Raw genomic sequence first — 18701 nt, forward strand, 5'->3', positions numbered from 1 at the left:
AAAGAACAGGCACCACAGTAGCTCAGGTTGGTGCCTGAGGGTTGTCACAAAGAGAACCACCGCTGCCGTCCTGCAACTGGAGCACAAAGGTGACTGATAGGGAACAGCAACATCCCCTTCCACCCTGCACCCAGGGCTCACTGCCCACGCTAAGAGCTGCCCTCAGCCGCATAGCCACCAAATCTAGATTTTGGAGAAATTCTGGGAAAGTATTTGAACAGGGTCTTTGTTTCAGATGCAGTTCAGTCCTCATCTATGCTGGGCAAATCAAGAAACTTGGCAAACTTGACCCACCTTCTAAGGTTGGTTTAAATCTAGTCACTGAACTTGGAAGGTTGCTTAAAGGTATGTAATGCAAGAAGCTTTCTTGAAGTGGCTCTGGTGTTGCTCTGAAATTTTAGGAGAATGTGTTTTTCTTCTCAAATCTCCTTGAGATGCTCTGGAAAAGTAGCCAGTTGTCAGGTGGGATGTACCACAATGCTGAAGTAATGCACAGCCTACACCTGCCAGAGAGGCTCTGAACTTCACTGATATTACACTTTTCCAGGGTCTAAATCAAAAGTCTAGATTGTGCCACCTTTGCTCATGATGAGTTTATTCCCCCCAGGTTCTTCCCAAAAGTAAAGGAAGAGTTGGAAGGTAAAGGCCTGATACAGCAATGGGTGAGATGCCAGCCCAGAGAGGGGAATTAAGTAATCTTCTACCACTAACCCTACAAGAAAAGGCCAGCTTTAAGAAGAAGAAAAACCTGAAAATACATTCTCCTTTCAAACTGGACTGCAGCAAATGAAGTGAGATGCTGTCAAGTGATACCAGAAAGTGAAAGTTGCTTCTTCCAGCATATGATAACAGCAGAGGAAGGCGTGGGGATAAGAAAGCACAGGTACCATGAACATGGGGACCACCTGACGAGCCTCACTGTACTCTTGAGATATGTACATATCTAGAATAACAAACAGATGCATTTTATAAGCCACTGCCAAAGCTGCTTTTAGAAAGGCTATTATATTTCCCTTAGCCAGATGGGTCTCTACAAATCTTGCCTCTTAACAGATCCTCCATTGAGAACAGTGGATCGGGACGTGGTAAAATAAAGGACAGTGCAAACCCTCTGTAGGGGTACCAACCCATCGCTAATGGAGTGCAAGCAGACAATACCATACAACTGGCATCAAGATCTAGAAAATGAAGACAAATATGCAACAGGAACTGCAACTTGTGACTTCAACAGCTGCAAGTGAATCACTCCAGGAACAGGCAGCAAGCAAACATTTTGCAAGTTATTTAAAATGCAAATTGCTCTTTTCTAAATGAAGCAGCTGGAGCACAGGTAGCATCTCATGTAAATGAGTGACCTACTTTAATCAAATGGTAGAACTAGAGAAAAAGGTAGGAGAAAAAAAAAATAGTAAGGCTCATATTGTTTCTCTAAGTGTTTTACATTTCTGTCCCCATTATGATTGTTCTCCAGGTTAGTAGGGGAATGAAAAAGCAGGTTATTTTAATGGCATCTCAGTATAAAAACAATTCTCTAACCACCACATTAAAAATTAAATAGCTTTGCATCTTTAATGCATACTTTCCTTTTTAAAGAGGGAATCAACAGTTGTGTGGCAGCATGTATTTTTGTTGTGTCCAATGAGCAGCTGGAAAAAAATACAGGAAGCAGCAATAGAGAAAATAAAGAATGAAAGAAAAGATGACAAAAAAATAAAAACCAGAGAAAGAAACTCCTGTCACTTGCTGGCAGGAAGCACATCCTCAAAATTAAAAGAAAAAAATCAAGTAGGGCAACAGGGAGGCCTAAATTTTGTGTGTAAGAAACTACAAATAACAACTCATCTTTGAAAACACCATCATTTTACCTCCACTGGATTTGCCAGTCTCTTGTAATAAACCCAGCTCATTGATAGTAGTCTTTGTAGCTAAGCTAACAACCAACACAGTCTAACACTGACATAGTGGCAATCTTGTCAACCTCTGTGGTGATCCCTCCACACCCAGGTTACACATCAAGCCATAGGGTGTTGTTGATGCAGCACGCTGCCAAGATGGTGCTGAAATACACCTTGAGCCTAAAAGTAGATTTGGACAAACCCCTGGAACCTCCTCCCTATCTCAAATGTCCTTCAATGTAATTTTTAAGTAGACACAGAAAAAGGCAGAGAAAAAAATTATGCAGAAAATGCCACTTAGAGTTGTTTTTGCCTGCAGCTGCTGGCCCCACAAGTTGAATCTACTTGCTCCTATGTGACTAAGCAAGCTTTCACTCCCTCTCTCCTCATCAGGCAGGCGTAGCCGTGCATTTGAGCTTCCTCAAGTAAATGGCCTGCCTCATCTCAACATTCCCTGAGGAACCAACATAAGAGGACATTGTGGTCCATTGCAGGCCCAACCATGCGCCGCGCTGTCCTGCTCGTGCAGCAGCAGAGGGGGTCCCTCAATGCGCACTGGAGCATCCCTGGTGGTGCTGTGGTTCAGGAGTACCTCTGTCCAGCAGAGTGTACCAGTGCATCCAAAACACCCACATCGCCAGGGACGTATGTGCCTGCAGTCTTGTTTTAGTCAACAGAGCAGGGCTGATTTACAACCACACAAGCACACATTTTCAAAACGTGCTCAGCAGTATGGAGACCAGAATTTCATTTTCCTGAATACCTAACTTCAGGAAACAGCCTGAGTAAAGTATAGCCCAACTGAGTATGTATTTTAATTTTGCCACTTTCAAATACCTGCACTGTAAACTAGGACCCTCACTTCCTCCCATTTTACACAGCAAAGCTATCGCAAATCCTGGAGGAAGCGTAGTCTGTCCCAAAAGGGCACTTTCCACACCCAAATCACCTCTACAATACTTCGTATTGCAGTAGTTACCTCCTGAAGGAGGATGGTGGGATACTGACTCACAGGTGGTGGGGGGGGGGGGTGTTTTGTTCTTGGGTATTTTATTTTGCCTCATCTGTTTATGAAAAACCCCAAGGAGCTATAAGTGCATGAGGTAAAATTCTAACATACAATTGAAGTGTAACATGTGAAGTGGCAGAATGTGGAGTTTTGATGTCCCCGCAATACACCCTTGAAGCCTCCCCGGCGCTTTTCTGCCCTTGTAGTCGGCTGCTTTGGTGACGGGATGGGTATCCACGGCTTCACTGGGGTTCATGTAAACCCGGGGACACCGGCATGAAAAGCCAGGAACCTGCCAAACATCATCTCGAGGGGCAGTTCAAGCACCACGTAAACCAGCGACCCACGCTTCGGCCACTGACAGAAGACAGACCTCGGTCTGGGAGGCAGGGCAGGGTGTGGAGGAGGATGTCTTTTCCCACATTCCCCAGCTCAGCTCAGCTCGGCTAGGGGCGGGGGGGGCTCGGACACAAGGACCCTCCCCTCCCTCCCCCTTACCTGAGCCGCCCACGTTGGACCGAAGCAGGCAGGTTCTGCGGGAGAAGGAGAAGGAGGAGATGTCGCTTTGGGAGCGGCCGCGGGGACCGGGCAAGGACCAGAGGGGCGGCGGTGCGGCCCCGGTGCTCCCCGGCCTCTCAGCCATCGCCGTCGGGGAGCCGAGAGGGGCAGGGAGGAGAGCAGAGGAGGGAAAGAGGCGGCGAGGGAGGGGAAAGGGAAAGTTTGCAGAGGAAGAGCCGCCCCCCGCCTCCGACCGCCCCGCCGGAGCGGGGCCGCCCCGCCGGGACAGCGGCGGGGATTTCGGGTCTGTGGGAGCCCAAGTTGTGTGTCTGCACAGGGGCAAAGCAGGGGCTGGGGGTGTGTATGGTGCGTGTATGTGCAGATGCACACACACAAACACCCCCCAGGATGTCTTCGTGCTCCCTGCTCCAGTCATTTCCAACTCTCTGGGGGGAAAAAAAAAAAAAAAAAAAAAAAGAAGCATCAGTTAAAAAAGAGCAGAGCAACCGACATCACCACTTCTGTTTTGTGTAACAGGGTGCCCTCCCTCCTCCTCTGGCCCGGCCCCCGCAAAACCGGGAGGTTGCACAAGGCATCGCAGCCCTGCAGCCGAGCAGAGAGGGCAATGAGTCAAATCTGCTATCCCCCCCCCCACACACACCTTAGACTTTCTTAAGGCTTGGGTTGCAGGCAAAAGGCTTTTCACAACCAGTTTTACGACGGTGTGACTCAGTATTTTGGGAGGAAGGTACTCTTCCTGCCTCCCAGGTCAGAAGCTGGAGTCACACAAACTTTGGCAACAACAAAATCAAGCCCTGTGGTTTCATATTCTGGTGTTTGTTTTACAAATACACTTTTATGACACGATTCATCTTTAAAAGGATTTTTAATGTTTCCACTGCTTTTTACAGGCAAATCATTTTATTGTATGCCTTGAATAAAATCCACACTCCCCTGAAGCCACTGGCACAAAGGCAAAGATAGTCAGGACATCACCCTGGATTTTTAACACATCCAGTGCCATGTTATCTAGCTTTCAAATATGAAAGTCCCATTTAGGCTGTATGAAAACATCTTAGGAACTACCACTCACCAGGTTTGAATCAAATCCTATCGAGTCTGAAACTTGTCCATGTGAAATTCGGTTTCTGTCCTCTGCCTCTACCCAAGGAACCAAGTGCCCTCCTTTCAACACCAAGCCCTGTGCAGCTCCCCAGGTGCAGTGGTTTTGCAGGCTTCCCAGCAGTCATGGGGCTCAGGCACCCTTCATCTTTGTCCAAGCAATCAACCCAGTACATGAGTCTGGTATGTCAGCCATCAGTCAGGTCAAAAGGTCTTTTCTGCACAGCATCTCCCAGGGAATTGCCTTCATTATTTTCCCCTCCTTCTTCCCTCTGCTGACAGACCAGCCTGCTCCTTCCCTAGCTGTGGAGAGCTTTCCCAGTGGGGCTGTGCTGAGATCAAGAGGCAGGGGCTTCTCCTTGTGGGGCACAACAGTGAGCTCCATGCTTATAGACCTTCCTGTGGGGGCCCGGTGGTGCAGGCAGGCACCCTGTACCCCAGTTCAGAGAGCTTTCTGGAGTCACAGGCAGTGGCCTTGCGTTATTCGCAAAATCTTACAGTGTACTATTTTTATTATTTAACCTTTGCAGCTTGCATCATTACAGATGTGTCTGTACACTGAGGACCTTTTCCCTCACTGGAGATTTCAGTAGCTGTGCTTGTGTGGGCTGGTGACATTTTCTGAACCTGTTTATGCTTTAATCAGAAGTGTACTCATGACTGCTGTTTACTGAACTGGTTTCTACTTCTTTTTTCTTTTTTTTAATTTATGGCAGGTCACTGATGTCAGTGGGCTCTGGGTCCGACCCCTGAGCTTTTTTTAAATCATTTTTCCTTCAAAGCATTTGGAACCACAGAGCAGTTGTAAGTTTGGTGTGCTACACACAATAAGGTTCAGAGACTCTGCTTCAGAATTCCCATATTAAGGAGCTGCTCATTGTCTTCAGTCCTTTGTTGTGATCAAAAAGAAAAGAACATGAGAAATCCACAGATAAACCAGAAAAGATACCATAGCAAGAGGTCAAAGCTGTTTAAGTATTCTTTTTGACAAGCAAAGTGACATCTAAAGGGGTGAAGGTAAAAGAAGACATACATAAAGTAGGTCAACACTGAATGTACAAGAGATATGAAGAGGCTCCCGTTGTGATATCAAAGTGCTTTTTAAGTCAGAGTAATGTGAACAGTCAGTCAGAAAGAATAACACCATGGAAGTCACAATGTTTTCTTATCAGCCTGTAACTTAACACACTCATCAAGGAATATAAATGAAAACATTAAAAAAATTAGGTACTTCCTGTTTTCACAGCCCTTTAAATATTTTTGGATTAAATGTTAACAGCTGTGGTTAATGGCTCTGGAAACTGAAATTCTGTTTCCATAGAACAGCAGTAAAGTATACATGCTTCCCAGGTGGAGAGAGATTCATTCATTTACTTGCCTGCTCACTCATTTTTGACTGTTCTGATGAGATTGCCAAAGAAATTTCCATTCGTGGTGATGATTCTGGAGAGTTAGTATTTGCTGATTAAAACAAATTTTCACAAAGGCCATCCCCTGGCTGGTAGGGTCTGATGCAAAAATACACAATTTGGGCATCAGCAAAGACTCGAGAAGCACCAGATGATGCATCTTTAAAAGTTTGTGTCTGCCACCTATTATCCACAGCACACGTGCCAAGTGTCATCTACTGAATTGAGGCAGCTTCAGCACAGGCTCCCTCTGAAGCCATTCTAATAGTCAAAGAAACGTTTCCTTAACAGGCTTTGGGGGATCTTTCTGCCCTGGAAGCCATCATGCACCAGTGGGCTGGAAGGAGCTGCAAAGCAATGCGGGGAAAGGGGAAAGGGAAGCTGTGCCTGTGGTTGTAAGCAGACGGGAAGGGCAAAACCAGCAGGTCACCACTGCAGCAGGCCCTGGCTGCAGATCCAAGACCGTACCCTGGATCGGGCTGCGGGCCCAGCAGACCCCGGCTGGCAGCTTTCAAGCAAGCACTGAAGGAGACGGCCAGTGCTCCCCGGAGGAGGGGGGCAGTGATGGGCCACGCCGGGCCGCGCCGGCAGCGCCTGGGGCGGGAGAAGGACGGTGGGATGTTGGGCCAGGCAGAGATCACTTCCTTCGTTTTCTTAAAACCCTTAAAATCCAGGTGACAACGCGTGATCGAGCAGCCACGGCCGCAAAGGGGACCAGGCCCCCAGCAGCTGGCGCCCCTCTACGCGCCGCGGAGGGGAGGGCCGCGCCCGGGGCGGGGCAGAGCAGAGCGCAGCCGGAGCTCCTCACCTGCAGGCGGCACGGCTGGGCCGCACGGCGGCCGGAGGGCGGCGGGCTCGGGAGGAGCGGGCGGGGCGAGCCCGAGCCCGCCTTGTGCCCCGGCCCGCCCCGCCTGTGTGCCCCCGGCCAGCGGCCTCCGCCGCCGCGGCCTGCAGCGCCGCGACCCCCGCCCTGAAGAGCCGCCTTCCCTCATCCCGCTGCCGCCATGTCGGGCTCGCCTGCCCGCGCCGCGCTGCTGCTGTTGCTGCTGCTGCTGGGGCCGCCCGGGCTCCTGCCGGCGCGGGCGCCAGGACGCGGCGGGCGGCCCCGCTACGAGCCCACCTGGGGCTCGCTGGACGCCCGGCCGCTGCCCGCCTGGTTTGACGAGGCGAAGTTTGGCGTCTTCATCCACTGGGGCGTGTTCTCGGTGCCCAGCTTCGGCAGCGAGTGGTTCTGGTGAGCTCCCCGGCCCGGCCCCGGCGGCGGCGCCTGGCAGGCCGTGGGGCAGCGGGAGGGTCGTGCTGAGGTGGCTGCTGCGGGTGGGGCCTCCTGGGGGTCCGAGGGCACTGCTCGGGCAGCAGCGCTTCGGGCAGGCGGGGCTGGGTTTGGTGTCCCCAACCTGAAGTGGTGGTTGGGTTTAAAGCCCCTCTGCAGAGCTGAGGTGCGTGGGAAGAGGTTTATGGCCACCTGAGGCCATGGACTGCGTGGTGCCGTTAAGGCAGGAAGCAGTTTGATGTGCTTCTGGTATGTCTGACCATCTGTCTGCCCAGCCCTAGAACTTGAATTTGTTGGCTAACGTTAACCAAATTGAGTAGAGAGCTCGTAGAGCTGAAAGATGTGCTTCCCACAGCGCTGGTGAAAGAGGCGGTTGGGTGGCTGGCAGCAGCAGGCCTCTGCAGGGCTTCGATGGAGGGGCTCTCCCCAGGCCCTGTGGGCGCGGGCACGGGCACTGGGTCTCTCCTGGCCTCCGGAGAAGCCTTGCACAGTCCTGCTGAAGTGCTGGGGCACTCTCTGTGGGGAGCGCAGGAGCCCATCACTCCCTCCACTGTTGTCCTTGCTGGGCAAACTGCCTGCACTTTTCTTGTGCACGTTTTGTGCTGTTGGTGGTTTTCTTCTATTTTATTATTATTATTATTGTTATTAAAGAGTACTTTCCACTTTAAAGAGCCTAAACCTCTGATCCTTCAAATAACTTTAATTCAAAGGCTGAATAAAACCTTTAGTTTGTGGGTGCTCACTAGTTCAGACCTTTGGGCTGTCAGCACTTTTTTGCTGTCTCCTTTCCGTGCTCTACCAAATACTTCCTGTACGGCTTCAAGTGAGTCCCGTTATCATTTACAATATGAAGTAACAGCAGCTCTGTGGCAGAGCTATGGTAAACCTTAAATGCAGTATTTGTTAAACAAACCAACATTGATATAAACAAACCACTGTTTTCTGACAACATTTACTCTGTTTTCTTCGCAGTTATGTTCAAGGGTTTCAGCAGTTTTTTAATGTGGGCTCTGTTTACTAATAAATTACTTTCGCAGTGGGGGTGCAGGAGGAAGCTAGCTTTGCGTTCAGGCCTTACTCTGAGTGCTGTTGCTCCAATAGTGGTCACACAGAGTCAGGATCAAGTGTTTATCTGTTGTTCTTCTAAAAAGACCCCAAAACACTCTAATGTTGTTGATGAAGTTTTATATTCCTGTGGCCTCCTATCCTTAGCCACATATGAGTATAGAGCTGCTTCAGGGCCTTCTGGCAGCATGTGCAGTCAGATGATTGAGGTCCTGCATTAGCAGCTTCAAATGAAGGGTCATAAACTCTAGTATCACCTAGCCTGTCCTCCTTTCCCTGGAGCTGCACAGCCTTGGACGGGATGTTTCTAGAATCTAATGATGTCAGAGTAGAAGTGCTCATGCTAGCAAACCATGTGTCAAAGGGAGAGAAGCAAGGATGTTACATACTTAAAAATCAGAATTGTTTTTTTTTTCCCTAGGCTCTTTCAATGAGGAAGGCTGCCTCTGCCTCTTTCTTCTAGATTTTTTCCCTGTTTGCTGCCAGAGATCATATTTGTTTATGTTGAAAGTCTGTTTGGGAAGGTTACAATATCCATACAGTTACTGTGGTCTTACAGAACTGAGGTTGGAGTCCAGCTCAAGACAGCAGAGAGAAACACATTTCAAACATTGAGGTTCTGGCCTGGTTTATTCCTTCACTTTCAGTTTGTTTTCATTTATATCTAAATTTGCCAACAGGATTTTTGCTGCTTCGCTTCATTTATAGAAATGTGAATGCTTTCAGACCCTTTTTTCCGTAAGTTTTAGCGGTCACAACATATGTTGTTGTTAGGAGGTCTCCAGCAGTAAGGCTGTTCATGCACTGAGGGCTGTTAGGTGCTGTTTCTGGAGCTCCTCTTTCATTGCTAGGTAGGGGAGGGATGGAGCGGATTGGGAATAAATAGTACTCTTGGTGATTTATGGTCTCTGCCCATAATGAGGGTAAGAGACCACACTTGGACCACAGCAGAGCTCCAAGCCTTGCTGTGGACTAGACCAGTTGGAATAGTGACAATACTGGTCGCTGTCATGGCAAAACACAGGATAGAAGCTGTCCCTCTCTTTGCTAGGTGGAATGCAAAAAGAGATGTTAGAGCCTATGACAGAGGTGCGTTTGTAAGTATGGGGTTCTTGCAGAGTCAGGTGGTTGTTGGAGGACATGCCTTCTAGTAGGGTGCCTTTGCTTCAGAGCCTCACGTGTGCTGTGGCTGCAGCACTGCTCTCTCCTGCTCTGGGGCCATGGCCATCTGCTCGCACATGAAGTCACTCAGCTGCATTTGACGTAGAGGGGTCTGGACCAGTGGAGAGGTAAAGCTGCTGGCCTGCATGTTTATGGGTTGCAGGAGTTGCAGTGTTGGGGGCAGAGCAGAGGTGCCTGATGGCTGATGTGTGAGACTTGAGGAGGGTGAGTTATGTTAGTCCAGAAAATGTGCACTCATCGTGCTACCTGAGTTGCTTACATGGACTGTTTACCAGTGCTCTCTAGTGTGGTTTTGAGATTTGGGTACTGATCAAGACTGCAGTTTTTTCATTCTCAAAGTGTCGCTGCTTTGATTCATTGTTCCAAATGAAATCCTGGGACCCTTCCAAAGTGGAGTGCTTGAAAGAGGTAGAGCATGGGAAAAGAGGACAGAGAAAAGGAAATCTTTGATAATTAATATTGTTCTGAAGCAATTTTGTCTTACTGCAGGTGTCATGTACCTCCACTGCATGTGCCTCCCAGTGTGAACTCAAATAGCAGCTGCTGACTTCAATTCTCTTTCCTTTGTCTAAAAATACACTGGCAGACATGTTTTGCTCTGTATTTTGTAGGTGGTTCTGGCAGAAGGAGAAGAGAAAGCCTTATGTGAAATTTATGGAGGCAAATTACCCACCTGGGTTCAGTTATGAAGATTTTGGGCCACTGTTTACAGCAGAATTCTTTGATCCCAACCAGTGGGCCGATATTCTGAACGCTTCAGGTGCAAAATATATTGTCTTAACTTCAAAACATCATGAAGGTAAGGGAGAGGTTTGTGAATGTTAGTAATTGTTGCATTTCTGTCAACAGAATAAAAATCCAGGTGAATTTCCCACCGCCGAGAGAGACAGAGAAAGCCAGGCAGGCTTACCTGCCCCAACCCAGCCAGAGAGGAAACAAACCACCCAAGAAATGTGCATGCATTTCCTGACTCTTACACAAAAGCTATGGCCGTGAAGCTTGCATGGAAGGAAAAGTAGATAGTGTTGTAGTTCTGCTGCTGTAGGTAAGAGCGTAAAGCAGTGGTGGCAGCTGAGCTTCTTGCAGCAGCCATATTTTACTTTTTGCTGCTGTGCAATTTATTGCTCAAGGAACCACAGAAGTTAATTTTGCACTGTTTAACATAAGGAGAGCTGCTGTGTACAGGCAGTTAATGAGCTACATAGGTTTCTCCAGGGAATTTAGTACAGGAGTCAACTTCAGAGTTAAAAATGTACAACTTCCTGTTGCAGTGCATAGAAGCCAAAACCTTCAACCAGGTCTGTAACTTCACAGCTATGATTGATTTTTGGCATGGTAATTGTAAGACGCTTTGCAGAGAAAAGTAAAGAAAAAGAAAGCAGTTGGAAGGAGATATGGTAGCAAAGAAAGTATAAAATACTAAGATGTGATATGACAGTACATCTAGTGAATGTTGTTGGTCTTCGGGGAGATGTGGGTTCAAGACTGGCAACTCGTAACTTGTGAATTTTAATCTCAGCTCTGACACACATAAAATCTCGGTCTTGATGATGCCTGTGGCATAATTCCCGGTGACTTCAAAAGGAACATGATTCTTTTAGTCTGTCCTATAGCCTTGGGCATGAATTTTTAGCTTGTTTGTCTAGTTGATACAATTACACATATCCAGTTCACGAAAATATTGCAAGATTTATTAGACAATGTGTATAGAACAGTTTGAAGGTGTGAGTGGAGCTCCTGTGGCAGCAGTCTAAGTCTGCCGTGCAGTAGTGCTTGTAAGTGCTTGTGCTGGAAGTCTGAAATGTTAAATCCCTCCTGATATTTAACGCTAGTATTTTAAAAGCTCTTTCAGGAGTTTTTGCACTTTGCTTGTATACATGTACTGAGTAGCTGATTGAGCTGTTATAAATGTCAAGACAAATGAAAAGTGAATGTTTGCATAAGATGTAAACAGAAGGGAAGAGAATAGTCTTTGAATGCGAAAGATAGCTTGTGTGATCTGCAACTGAGAAAGCATTTTGTCTTCCAGTTGTTGAATGTGTTTTCACAGTTCACATTTGATGCATTCAGCAGAAATGTACATGCCTTGAAAGTTGCTTTATTTTTGGTTAATTTCATTGGGACGTATGAATGGAGAGAATAATAAAGGAAAAGGAATAATTATCCTAAGCATTACAAAACTGAAAAATATAAATGCATATGTCTATGTATAAAAAAAAAATACATAAACATGTCTGGCATGGTGTTTTGATGTTATGACTACTATCATTGTGCATAAATGGATTATAGGCATACTTTATACCATGTTAACAATATTATTACATAGATGACTTTTATGTTTATTTTTTGTGAAACACGTGTACACTGCTTTCCAGAAAGAGGGATTAGAACTTCCCCTCTTCTGCTTCCCTTTCTTATCCTCCCATTTTTCTCTTTTCAGGCTTTACTTTGTGGGGGTCCAAATATTCTTGGAACTGGAATGCTGTTGATGTGGGACCAAAACGAGATCTTGTGGCTGAACTGGCGACGTCTGTTCGAAACAGGACTGACTTGCGTTTTGGGTTGTATCATTCCCTGTTTGAATGGTTTAATCCTCTCTTCCTTGAAGATGCCACCAATGCCTTTAAGACAAGAATGTTTCCAACCAGTAAATCGTTACCAGAACTCTATGAAATTGTGACCAAGTACCAGCCAGAAATAATTTGGTCTGATGGGGATGGAAATGCGCCGGATACTTACTGGAACAGCACTGGTTTCTTGGCCTGGCTGTATAATGATAGGTACATAATGGTGCTGATTTAGCTCCTGATCTGAAATGCTGCTGTGTCTAGTTTGTCTCACTTTCTGTACATTTTGTGGAGCTTACTACCTCTGCTTATGAGGACTTAACTAAATACTAATTTTCCTGAAATGCAGAATCTAGGTCTGTATTTCTTCGAAATATCAAAGCTTGCTTTAGAAAAAACTTTTTTTTTTTTTTACCACATTTGCAAATTACTCAATTAAGATGGTATTGGCTATTCTACCCAATCATATTCTTCCCTAGGTATTGTCTACTGATAGATAGGGATAGCAGGATAATTTAATAACATGGGTACATTGTTGTCATCACAGACTGAACATCTGGCAGGAGATGTCAAGTACTGGCTGACTTCTGGCAGACTTCCTGTGGAAGTCTGGAGCATATTTGCCTAAAAAATGCCAATTCAGACCTCTTACTAGCAAAGAATGAGAACAGGATTCCTGAAATTGCACTTAATTGTAATAAAAGTACAGAAGTCATCCTAAATGTTCGTTTCTGGGAGGGGTGCGTGTGGGAAGGATTACAGTGGCTGTGACTGCGTTTTATAGAATAAAGTTCACAAAAATTTCTGTTTCTAGTCCAGTCCAGGACACAGTTGTGACCAATGACCGTTGGGGAGTTGGCAGCATCTGTACACATGGTGGCTTCTACACTTGTAGTGACCGTTATAACCCTGGCCACCTCCTGCCTCACAAGTGGGAGAACTGTATGACTATTGACAAAAGGTCGTGGGGCTACAGGAGGAACGCACAGCTTGATGATTACCTTACAATCGAGGACTTGGTGAAGGTACAGTGGGGCAAAGGAGTTGCCTGCAACTTCTGATTCTCCCTCCTGATAATTGAAATGTTATATAGCACAATTCAATGATGTATCTATTGTTATAAAAAATATTTTAACTGAATAATGAATCAATGAAATAATAAAGCATTTTGTTCATTTGCAGCCTAACACTGGCAGGATGGAATATCCATGTAGTTCTTATTATTTTCATAGAAATGACTAAGAGAAAAATTATCTAGTAAAAATTAAGTCAGTTTCTTAGAAGCTGTTTCTGCTGTGAGCAACTGGCCAAGGACTGTTCTGGACAGTCCCATAATAACCTTTTCTACTAAGTTTTCCTGGTAACCGCACCTGTAATTGATGAGAAGTAAACAGTTGCAGTTTCACAGCTCCTGTTCAGGAATGCCTAATTGAAGGCTACATCTTTTCTCTCTTCCAGCTACAAACAGTTTATAACTCTTAATAGTCTTTTTACTTTGTAGCAGGAAACTTCCCTTTCATCCTGTTTCATTTAAACAAAAAAACCCTATACACTTATTGCAGACATACTGGTAAACACTAACAGCTGCAAAGAGCTGATGTTAATTAAACACAGATTCCCTTTGCTAGTCTAAAGTATTTCAAAAAGATTTGAAGCTTTGGAAAACTGAATGAAAGGAAGACTGATCAATCTATCTGATAAATGCATTTAAAAGCAAAATTCAGCTAGTAAGGAGAATATTGTTTGTTATTGTTGCTTAATCTGTTCCTAGTACTGTCCTTGAGAAAGATAATTTCAAATTGAAGTAAACTCCTTTTAGAGGCAGAAGGTGTAAATTCATTCAGTAGCTTGTCTTTAGCTGTCTGTTCCTCAGATGTGTGCAGCTCAGTACATGATCTCTGGAGGGCAGTGTGGATGTGAACACAAATATTTATGGACTCTGTAGAAGGCTTCCTTGCCTTTTACAGATGTCTCCGTAAAATAGGGAGAGGAAGAAGGAGGAAGTTGCCTCTCTTAGCTTCAGTGAAAATGAAGTAGCATCTATTAGCCTTATTCTCCTTTTGTGCAGAGAAATCAGCTATCCCATTCTATCACTAAAACCCTCATTAAGTTCCTAGGAAAGTAAAAATGTTAAAAAAGTTGTAGGATTCTTATGTAGGTTCAGCCAGATATATTGCTGCAAAAATGTATTTTGAGCTGTATTCTGCCATTAAAAAAAAATGATAGCAGAGTTTTTGTTTTATGGGAGCTTAAATTTTGTATTGACTCTTGGGATGAACCCCGAAGTCTAACCATGCAGCAGTAACATAACTTGTTCAGTTAATTGTTCTCAAGCAGTATGGCAGACTTTAGAAAGTACTTCAAATGTATGATTTCATTAGCTGTAACCATATGCTCTGTGTATGTGTTTAAAAACATTTCAGCAACTTGTAGAAACAGTGTCTTGTGGAGGAAATCTCTTGATGAATATCGGGCCCACTCACGATGGTCGCATTGCTGTTATATTTGAGGAGCGTCTGAGGCAGATGGGTGCCTGGCTGAAAGTCAACGGGGAAGCCATCTATGGAACGAAACCATGGAGAGCACAGAATGACACGGTCACACCAGAAGTGTGGTAAGGCTATTGAACCCACATCTAGGCTGTGTAAAGCAGCAGCAGGGTATGTGGAACTTCAAAATTCTTAATGAGTTGATGTTACAGGAATCACCAGCTTACTTTTTTCACAGCACACAAAATGAACTCTTTTGTCAGTTTGAGTAACTGCATATAAAAGTGTGTACAAAAATGTAGGTAGGTGATGAGAGACCATAGTTTTGGGATGATGCTGAGGCTGAAGGGAAGGTTGCAAGCATTTCCTTAGTGACCTTGTGCTTCTCAGTGTAGCTGGCAACAGCAACTATAAACAAAAATTATAAATCTGGAAATATAAAACTGCTATGAAGTGTTTATCTGTACTATGGAATACTTGATGTCACTCTAGAAAGAAAGAGGGGAGAGTAAGAAACTAGAAATCAGTCTAGCATATTCTGCATTTCTTTTTAAGGTAAAAATGCTTGGGAAGATAACAGCAATTACTTGGCCGCTAAATTCAGCCAGTCTCTGGACTCTCCTCCTATGAGGCCTTTGTGCCTCATAGCTGCTGTAATGCCTTAATGATCCATCAGGGTTTAGGTCCTGACCCTCTTCTCTGCCTCAGTGGGCCTTTTTACTCCCGTTCCCAGAAAGATTTGGCTATCTGGCTTTAGCCTTGAAATGCTGAACCATTGACGGTTCAGTAAAACCACTTCCAAGAGCAATAAAAAGTTGTAACTAAAGGAAGGAAGGAGAGATGCATGTTTCAAGTGTATGCCACAAGATTTCTAAGGACATACTGTAGATAATGTCTGCTGAAATGAAACTTTTAAAAAACTAGCTATGCAAGGTGCCAGGCTCTATTGTTGTGCATACTCTTTATTTTTTTGGTAGAATGTTTGTGTAGAGATGTGAATTACCATATTGCTCTGAATATAACTCAGAACTATCTGTTAACGATTCCCCCTGCCCTGCAAGTACCTCCTTCCTATATGGCTGCGCAGCAGTGAGTTGTTAGGTGCTTGCTGAAGTTACTACAGATGTTTACCTCTGAATTCAGTTCTTTAATACTCTTGATTACCTCTAGTTTGTTGGAACGTATTTTCAAGGAACAGGACTTTATTAAAGGGTATAAATTGTCTGAAAAGATGGTTATGTGTGCAAAAATGTAATTAATGCCAGCTTTTCAAATCCATTTTTCCAGTCTTGAAAGCACTCTATGTATAACTTCAGAAAATTTACAAAGAAAAACTGACGTGCCTTTCTGTTCCCCATTCCCAACCAGGTATACTTTCAGCCCTAAAGAAGGCAAAGTCAATGCTGTCTTCCTTAACTGGCCAGGCTCTGGGACTCTGGAACTTGGTGAGCCACGGGCTAAGCTTGGCGAAACACAGGTAAAAGACAGCACCCCTCCAGCATCTCCACTTGCCCCCTTTCCCTTCAGAACAATTTAGTTTTTAACACACAGAGTGAGAAATGAACATACCCTGAAGGAAAACGCCTCTAGGACTTACCATGTTCCATCGTGTTTATTTTAGTTTCTGGTATCTTTGGGAATGCATAGCTCTTGGGACAGAGTATGTTGGAAGAGACCCAGCAAAATGTTTGTTTTTGTTCTGGGATGTCCTTGCCATAGTCCTCCCAGTGGGATGTTCTTCTCCAACAAACAAAAGTTAGACTGAATTGTTTGCTGGGCTGTGTTTTAGCTTGCAAACTAAGGATCATAAAAAGAGGCCAAGCAGCCGGGAAAAGAACTGTGCCACCCTGCTTGTTTCCCTATGTAGACTACCTTGGTATGACTGACCTTTCTTTAGAAATAGCCATTCTCACGACTTTGGTGATACTGTAATTGCTGTAACAGTGCAGTAGTTTCAAATCAAAGCCTTGCACAAAGGGAAAGCACACAGTTTTCATTGCCTAGGGAGGCTAAACAGTAAGTCAGTATGACCCTAGGTGTGTGCTTTATAGCAAGTGGTGGTCAGAAGTTGAGGACACAGATGCCACCTGCCCTAGCAAGTAGCGTAACCCCAATGGAGTGGAACAGCTGGTGCTTGGGACTCGATATCCACACTGTGCATTTAAGGTGGGGTTTCACTTTGCCTTAGCTCTGTTCTGGTCTCACGTGTTGGATGTCTACTAGCTGCTGAAATGCATTAAGGGTGTTTCTGGACTGCCTCTTCTGGTCTAGTTCCATATGCAAATTAATTAGTGCCAAGGCAGCTCTGTGATAAGGAAGAAAGAAAAATTTCAGAAGTGGTAAGATGCATCTTGAATTTTGGAGAGGCATCTAGACTGTATGTACACAAGAGAGTAATGTTCATCAGTGGCAGAGACCAGTCTTCAGCTGCTCCACAATTTTCAGCATTTCACCAGCTGGTATAAGAGTCTCACCATAAAACCTATTTGTGTGGTTTTAGTGGAGGGGTTCTTCAGGTCAGCTTTGTTTGAGATCTGGCCGTGCTCTGTAAGAAACAGTGACGCTCATCCTAGACTTCAAGTTCTACTATGGGAAACGGGCATTTCAGAAACAGGTGATACAAAGCTGCATACTGTGGCACCTAGATCCCTGCTTAGGCCCAAATCCTACCCCAAATACTTCTGAAAAGTGTTTATGTGCCTTCTACAGCCCTAAGTACTTCTCCAGACCCAGCTTTATTTACTTACATACCTACTTTGCAAGTATTTTTGCATTACCTTTAACAGTCATTCATTTGGTTGGTTTTTAGCATTCAAGGATAGCTGGATAGTAAGGTAGCTATGGATTGACGTTTCTTTTGTCAGTATTGCACACTTTGAAAAAGAACTGTTCTAATTTTAGTGTATGTTTCTATCTCAGGTGACGCTGGTTGGCTACAAGGAACTGCTGAAATGGGTTGCACTGGGAGAAAAGGGAATTGTTATAGCTCTACCTCAATTAAGTCCTAAGGAATTGCCATGTCAGTGGGGCTGGACTTTACAACTGACTGACATAAACTGAGCCATACACTGCTGGAGCCCTGGGTAGTACGGAACACTGATTTTTTTTGCCCGGTTTCTCACTCTTGCTCGCTTGACTGCGAAATATCAGTAACTTCACATTTTTCATGAAAGGCGGGTTATCGAAGGATGGAATGAACCTCACATGAAATGTAGCACTAGATAGTTCAATTTCTGCATACAGTTTGTTTCTTTGAACTTGTGTGAAAAACTGAGCATTTACCTTGACCTCTCCACTCTTAATCAGCTTCTTGCCAAGTTATGTGATGTGAAGTATGGGGTGGGAAAAAAAGAGGCACTAGATTTTTAAAGCTATGAGAAAAAAAGCTAGCTCATGCCAGTGTCCAAATGCACATAAGTCAGTCAGATTTCTTACGTTAAAAAAGGGATACAACTTCTACAAAACCATACACTAAAACCTGTCAGTTTTAGAGAAAATAATAGACTTTTTCCAGTTGTGTGCAACAACTGGCAGCTTCAGCAGCGTAGGGTAACAGACCTGCAAGAACAGTCTTAGAAAGGTCAGGAATTCATCACAAATGCATGGAGGCAATGCATATGCACATATCTTCATTTCTTATCATGAAAATCATTGTTACATGTTCCTAGTCTTGAGTAATACTATCCATGATTGGGATGCAGGTAAAGTGGGAGGGTGGTTTTGCTGTTTTTGTATAATTTTACATGGTTAAAGCTGACTTTTGTTTACAGCTATTGTTTTTACACAGTTACCAGAGTGCCTTCTGGACTATAAAACAAAACACATACTTCAATGACAACTGTTTGGTTTTTTTTTTTTAAAAAAGTAGACATAATCACGAGTTGCTAGGCATGCTCAACTTTGGCAGAGTGACAATATTTTAAACAGAGGGTAGATGGCATCCAACTTGAAAAATTCCCAAACTCATTGTGTCAGAGTTGTAGGGACAGACCTGCAGCATGAAGTTTGCAAAGAGGTGGTGGTACAGGACAACAAAAAGCATTACTTGTTTCAGTATAGAGACCAAAGGTTTATTTTTCCTGTGTTAGTAAGTGCAAAACAATTACAGTATAAGTTAAACTTGCTATTGAAACTGTGTTGATTTTAAATGATGGAGCAGGTGAGGTTATTGCCTTTCCTGCTAGTAATGTTA

General features: G+C 44.7%; 2 protein-coding genes across 3 annotated transcripts in view; one reads left to right on the plus strand and one right to left on the minus strand.

The window, feature by feature from the left end:
• Window positions 1–3631, minus strand: part of PHACTR2 (phosphatase and actin regulator 2) — a 141559-nt gene extending 137928 nt beyond the window's left edge. The window contains exon 1 of one of the 2 annotated variants that reach the window (XM_055713669.1): window positions 3403–3631. In XM_055713669.1, the coding sequence (XP_055569644.1) occupies window positions 3403–3547 (145 nt within the window). In that variant the 5' untranslated portion in view covers window positions 3548–3631. The remainder of the gene's footprint in view (window positions 1–3402) is intronic. The other variant, XM_055713668.1, reaches the window with a different exon arrangement.
• A 3117-nt stretch (window positions 3632–6748) lies between these two features.
• Window positions 6749–18361, plus strand: FUCA2 (alpha-L-fucosidase 2). Its single transcript, XM_055714957.1, has 7 exons — window positions 6749–7167; window positions 10065–10252; window positions 11894–12233; window positions 12835–13045; window positions 14444–14634; window positions 15878–15986; window positions 17429–18361. Exons 1-7 carry the CDS (start codon window positions 6938–6940, stop codon window positions 17567–17569), a joined length of 1410 nt encoding a protein of 469 aa, XP_055570932.1. The 5' UTR covers window positions 6749–6937; the 3' UTR covers window positions 17570–18361.
• Window positions 18362–18701: the final 340 nt, after the last annotated feature.

This window comes from Falco cherrug, chromosome 6, assembly GCF_023634085.1.
Source record: "Falco cherrug isolate bFalChe1 chromosome 6, bFalChe1.pri, whole genome shotgun sequence".
Classification (NCBI taxonomy): Eukaryota; Metazoa; Chordata; class Aves; order Falconiformes; family Falconidae; genus Falco; species Falco cherrug.

Coding starts and splice junctions, on each gene's coding strand:
- FUCA2 (XM_055714957.1), top strand. CDS start 6,938: ATGTCGGGCTCGCCTGCCCGCGCCGCGCTGCTGCTGTTGCTGCTGCTG. Junction 10,253..11,893: donor AACTTCAAAACATCATGAAG/GTAAGGGAGAGG, acceptor TTCTCTTTTCAG/GCTTTACTTTGTGGGGGTCC. Junction 13,046..14,443: donor CAATCGAGGACTTGGTGAAG/GTACAGTGGGGC, acceptor AAAACATTTCAG/CAACTTGTAGAAACAGTGTC.